At 38.0% G+C, this 6,801-nt stretch overlaps 1 protein-coding gene across 1 annotated transcript in view; it reads right to left on the minus strand.

The window, feature by feature from the left end:
• The window catches only part of bahcc1b (BAH domain and coiled-coil containing 1b), a 133,790-nt gene extending 127,919 nt beyond the window's left edge, over positions 1–5,871 (minus strand). Inside the window, exon 1 of the mRNA XM_048610840.1 lies at positions 5,759–5,871. Within this exon, the coding sequence (XP_048466797.1) occupies positions 5,759–5,777 (19 nt within the window). The 5' untranslated portion in view covers positions 5,778–5,871. The remainder of the gene's footprint in view (positions 1–5,758) is intronic.
• Positions 5,872–6,801: the final 930 nt, after the last annotated feature.

The raw sequence follows: 6,801 nt of genomic DNA on the forward strand, positions 1-6,801 counted from the left end.
TCTTAAGTTCCCCTCCCACTATTTCGTCCTTTGTCTGATTATATTTCTGTGAAGCATTTTGGGACATCTTTGTATGTTCAAGGCACCAACTAAATGTTTGTTGTTGTTGCTGCTCAGTTGGCTGACCGACTGGTTTGCGATGCAGAGAGATAACATGGGTTCAATTCCTGTACTACCATGAAGGACTCTCCTTCTCAACCTCTCCACTCGCCTGAGGCACAGTGACCCTTGAGTTAATCCACCACTAGTTATCTATCTCTAATGAGAGAGCAGCTCTATGGTCTGGCAAGACTGTGGCGACGTTACCTTTACCACTAAAGCCAGAAAATGAAAGTCCACCTGAAGTGTGTGCAATACTATTTCTTTCTCAACCATTTCAAAACCGTTTGTCTCTCAAAAAGAGTTTCCTTGTAAACAATTCTATCTGCCATGTTGGACAATGTGTTTGCAATGTAATTTTGTTTTACAGATTGAAAAAAGTTGTGAGGCCAAAGGATCTTTAGATGAAAGATATGGTGATGTGTTGGTTGCATAACTGAATGAGTTATTCGGATGCTGGGACTCATGTCATCCAAAGCGTGCATGTTTAAAATGGACCAGTGCAGGTTGAGAATTTGGATTCTGTTTAAAAAAGCTGGAAATAAAGGGGTGCCGCAAGTGAAAATGAAGTTGTCAGATTGTTGTAAAAACCCAAAGTGCACTAGTGCCGTTTAGGAAAGGAAAGCTGCTGACCCCAACCAGTTGTCCTATAACTGCTCTCTAAAGTTGTCTTAAGGATGGACAAGAAATGCCAGTTTTACCAGCAACATTCCACATATAGTTTGAATAAACATTATAAGGGGAAAATGGAAAAAAAAAACACACTGCAAAAATAAATGAAAGGTCAAAAGAAAACAAGCATAATTTGTTGAATAATCCTACAAAAATAAAGATCATCAGAAAAGGTTTTCAGAAACTAAATGGAAGGCCAATGATATGTTAAAAAAATGAGCCACATAAAAATAGGGAGAAACAGAATGAGTCACGCAGCAATTATATAATTTATCCAGATTACCATCCAAATCACACATCATCCTGTTCTGTATCATCTCTTACAAAGCAAGATTACTTTGACAGTTTCCCAAAACATAGAAAATGAAAACTAAAATAATTGAAATTTCTACCCATTTTAACATTTCCTGGAGTTGCGGTTGAAAATAGATGACTATTTTGCTTTTTAAACAGGTGAAATTGTTATTTAGCATAACCACTTCCAGCTAAATATTTTTAACAAATGCATGTAATTATTTTGGAAAAGAGGTTAGTCCCTAACCGTAAATAATTGGACTTCTGAAATTTGATCTCATTAGTTTAACTACCAACAATAATAATTGTAAGGATAATAGTAATGCTGCCCTGTTGGAATCTTCTGGCAATTATTGGGATCAGTTATAATAACACAGTGGGTGGGTTAATGTTACTAGGTGGTACAGCAATTGCCAGTTATTCTGGAATGATTCTTTTATGAATATTTTTATGATATTTACATGCATTCTGCTGAAGGAGATTTGAGTGAATTAAAGTCAATGTAAAGACATCATTAAAATTAGGTATTTTGATCAGCAATGAATGTAATAAATCATAATGCACTCGTGTGTTTCCAAAACAAATTACTGCAAAGTCCACATGGGCACAGTTCCTGTTTATCAAGTAGAAAGGACACATGCAAGTTAGCCAAATGCAAAAAACTTGAAGATCCTTGGTTTAGAGAACTGCCAATAGTGTAAGAGGAGGTGGGGGGGTCACCCTCTGTTCTGGGTAGGGGTGGGTCCATGATTTGGGCTCTCTTTCCTTCTCTCTAATTTTGGATTTTTAACAAGAGCTACTGTTAATTTTTTTTTTGCCTTCGCAGCAAAAAGAGTGCATTTATTTGTTGGGTAGGTACTTAATTTGCAGGATGTGACCATGCAAGGATCTGAGTTAAGGCCTCAACTATTCACATTACTTATTAACAAGTTGGATAATGGCATAGAAAGTCATGTATCAAATTTGCTGATGACACAAAGTGAGGTAGCATTGCAGACCGTGTGGACGATAGCATAAAATTACAAAGGATACTGACAGACTAGGTGAGTGGTCAAAACGGTGGCAGGTGGAGATCAATGTAAGCAAGTGTGAGGTTATCCATTTTGGATCGAGAAAGGATAGATCACGGTACTTTCTAGATGGTATTAACTTAAATACAGGGGGTGTCCAAACAGACTTGGGGTTTCAGCTGCATAGATCTTTAAAATATCACAAACAGATGCAGAAAATAATGAAGAAAGCTAATGGAATGCTGCCCCTTATATCTAGAAGACTGGAGTAAAGGATGCAGAAGTTATGCTGCAGTTATACAAAACCCTGGTTAGACCCCACTTGGAGTGTGGTGAGCAAATCTGGGGATGACACCCTAGGAAGGCTTTGGAGGGAATATGACGCAGGTTTACAAGAATGATACCTGGACTTCAGGGGTTACATTATGAGGAGAGATTATACAAATTAGGCCTGTTTGTCTAGAATTTAGGAGGTTAAGCGATGATCTTATTGAAGTCTTCAAGATAGTAACAGGAAAAGCAATAAACTATTTCCACTGGTTCTAGAACCAGGAAGCACAGTCTGAGAAATAGGGCCAGACCATACAGGAGAAATGTTAGGAAGCACTTCTACACACTAAGTGTGGTAGATGTTTGGGATTCTCGTCCATAAATGGCAGTGGATGCTAGATCAGCCATTAATTTTAAAACTGATATAGATTTTTTTTCTTAAGCAAAGGTATTAAGGGATATGGGCCAAAGGCAGGTATATGGAGTTTGGCTCCAGATCAGCCACGATTTCATTGAATGGTGGAACAGGATCAAGGGCTGAATGGTGTACTTCTGTTCATATGTTCCTACATGTTTTATAAGTTAAAACCATGAATTGTATGAGCATAGAGAAATTCAAAGTTTTCCTATTGTTTGTTAAACTAGGACTACCCTACATAGTAGATTCCGTTCTCACAGTGAAGGCTCAGTCAGTGAGGTGGGCTGGGTGATCAATTGACCTCAGTACCTTAAGTACCACAAACCTATTTGGCTTTGCTGTTGGGTGCTGCAAAGCACTGAGTTGGTCTAAACCTTAAATAAAAATCTTACAGACATTCTGCAGTTGGTTTGTATATTTAATAGTAACACAATTTTCATTGACAGCTCACAATATTCCTGGTATCAGCTGATCACATCACTGATTGCTTGTTATGAAAGAACTCCAGAATATTCATTAAGTCAAACAATGCTAGGAATGGCAGAAACTGTCTGTAATCCAGCAGAAAACAGATCTCCACATGTGGATTTTGTACATTCTCCCCATATCTGCTTGGGTTTCCTCCGGGTGCTCCGGTTTCCTCCCACAGTCCAAAGACGTGCAGGCTAGGTGGATTGGCCATGCTAAATTGCCCATAGAGTTCAGGGATGTGTAGATTAGGTGGGTTACAGGGGGATGGGTCTGGGTGGGATGCTCTGAAGGTTGGTGTGAACTTGTTGGGCCGAAGGGATTCTATGATTCTATGAAAACAGATCGCTTATCTTCTGCACTAAGCAGCAGAATTTCATATTTTCCCTTGAGTTGAAGAAATATTTGGATTACATTAGCTTAAAGCAAGAAATCATTTTTAGTTTTGCTCGTGCCCTCTGATTTTTAGTACATTGAATAATGAAAGGTTATTAACTGATGAAGATGGAGAACAAGAAACTAAAGCAGTACTATATAAATTTGAAATAATCACAAAATGAATTAAGAACAAAATTAGGAAATGCCATCACATTGACAGGATTAGCTTTTGTAATTCTCTACCACAGGCTATTGTTGAAACAGAATCCATAAATTATTTGAAAAGGGAATTAGATAGTTGCTTGAAAATGGTACAATTGAGTAGATGGAGAGGGAGTAGGAGAGTGGGGTCAGAATTAACTAGTTCATGTAGAGAAAAATGACAGTGCAAACCGCATGTGTCAACTGGTCCATTTCTGAGCAGTAATATTTCATAATTCTTCATAGTTTGCTAAAATCAAAGGCAAATGCGATGGTCTGTTTTAGGGCACTGTTCTGATATTAAACACAACAAACCCCTGTGCCCCATTCATGTCTTGTGTTCCAGATGCTGCATTTCCAAACACAGCAATGAGCCGAACTGATGGGTTGTGTGTTCCAGCAAAAAGGATTATCTTGTACAAGTAGTAATCAGATACTCCCTTGATTCTAATGTTGGGATTACTTTGGCAGCTGATCTAGTGGGATACGAGAAGACCCACTTTGGAAAGCTTAAAATTTGTAAACCCACTCAACCAAATGTGACCACCTCATATGCTTTTCCTTTGGGAATGACACATTACTTTTATTGTATAAATGGGAATGGGTTAGGCCAGTAACCGATTTTGTGAAGTTTTTAATGCTGATTTAAAAGTGAAAACACATGCACGGATTTGAGTGTGATCTGAAAAAGAGGATTTTCATGTGGTAACGTTACATTCCAAACAATCTACAAAGAACAGAAAACGGTTAGCAACAGGATTAATTTTTTTTGAACAAGACGGAATTGCACCTTACAGAGAGAATACTGCACTCAGGTGATATTGAAAAGCACTTCCTTCATGGCTGCCTCCATTCAGTACTGCACTGATTTGACCTGTGGAATCTCTAAGCCAAGGGTCTTCCTATCTCCCAGAATTACAATACATAGGATCTGCCCACTACATTAGTTGAACAGAAACTGAACCTATGCAGATTTTCAGTTTGATTAGCAACTCTTAAATGATTAATTCCATTGAAAGATATATACATTCTGGCAATCTCAATTGCCTGGATATAATTACAGCAAATATTAAGTTTGAAGTCACAAGATATCCCTCACACCTAATTTCAGCGGTTGAAGACAACTTCGGCATTTGTGAAACTATTTGCATGTGGAAATTGGCCTGTGTATATTCTAAGCAGCTGACAGTACCAAATGAACTTCCTGATTTCCTTCACATTTATGCATTGTAACTCCAGACTTTCACTTGACAAAGGAGGTCTTTCATGTTGTGACTGAAGCATGAATAATACATTATTCACTTAAAATGTGGGGTTTTATTTTTCCTCCAGCCCAAGAATAATTCTCCATAAAAGTTGCTCATCTTCTCAACAGCTGCATTAAATATCAGAATGTTTTCCTGAACTGTTGAAACCACATATGATTTCACTACTGATGTTCTGTCATGACTGGTTCATTTGTGCTTTTACATTTCATTCCATGTAACATACATGTGGGATAACTCTCCTGTCAACCTGGATCAATTAGAAATTTTCAACTAAACTTCTTCCATCAGTACTCAGCTAGAGTTATCAAATGATCAACCAATGTATATCAAAACTCAGACAGAGAGAAAGATGTACTGATACATTGATGAAAACATTTAAGAATGTTAACACTGCAGACAATTACAAGGTTTATATTTCCTGGTTTCGGGCAACCCACAGCATTTAGCAGTAAATGCAACACCAGCACATTTCTTAAACTAGTTTTTGTTTTTTTTCCATTCTTTTCCAATATTACTCAAAATATATTTTATGCACATGCCTTTTATGCAATACAAAATGAAAAAAAAGGTGTCCATTGTGTCTGTTGTAGTTTGGATACCAGTATGAAACATGTTCTAGTCATGGATCAATTTCTACCATAAACTTGTACGTTGCTATTTAATAAATGTGAGAAACTGACCATATGAATGCCCACCCATCCACACTGAGGGACTGCCTGTCCTTGGAAGCCAATGTGGAGGCGTAAGGTGAGGATGTGCATTGGGATCAGTTCCTAGTTGGTTAGCTTGCAAAGATGACCCTCCAGTGACCATCAGGTTTGGATTTAGGTCTCCAGGGCAACCACTAGATGGATGGATCCGTGCAAAGTCCACAAGCTCCTTGTTTTCCCTGAATTCAACAAAAATATTTGGCGTTAGTAATAATTTGATCTTCTCTGTCATAGAAGGAGCACTTTCATTGCTTGAGCTTACATGGTGCAAGGAAAAAGCTCACCATCATCTTTTCAAGAGCAACTTGGGAAAGACAATAAGTGCCAGTGATAATGATATTCTAAAGAATATTTGTTATTTGGACTCTGAACCCAGCATGTACTTTCTTTGGGACATCATTTTAATGCCCTTCATTCTTTAGATTTAAATCCTGCTCTCTGAGGCATCAAACAGACAAAATGTGGAAAAATGTAGACTTCATTTTTGTAAGTCAGATGTATTTTTTAAAAGATACTCTTTTTATTACTCATTCAGGGTATGTGGGCATCACCGGCTGGGCCAGCATTTATTGCCCATCCTTACTTGCGTTTGAGAAACTGATGGTGAGCTGTCTTCTTGAACTGCTGCAGCCCATTTGATTTATGCACACCCACAATGCTGTCAAGGAGGAAGTTTCAGAATTTTGACCCAGCAGCATTGAAAGAACTGTGATACATTTCCAAGTTTCTAGGAAAACACATTATATTCTTCTAAACTCCAGAGAATACAGACCCAGTTTCCTGAAGCTCTCCTCATAGGTCAGTCCTACGTCCTTAGAATCAGTTTAATGAATCTTCACTGCACTGCCTATATCCTTCCTTAGGCAAGGAAATCAGAAGTACAATAATACTCCAGGTGTGGTCTAACCAGTGTTCTCTACAACTGAAGTAAGATTTCTTTCTTCCTGTACTCAAATCCACTTGCAATAAAGGCTGTTAGCATTCCAAAATGTTTGCTGTTTCTGCATGTTAGC

This window comes from Rhincodon typus, chromosome 23, assembly GCF_021869965.1.
Source record: "Rhincodon typus isolate 14 chromosome 23, sRhiTyp1.1, whole genome shotgun sequence".
Taxonomy (NCBI): Eukaryota; Metazoa; Chordata; class Chondrichthyes; order Orectolobiformes; family Rhincodontidae; genus Rhincodon; species Rhincodon typus.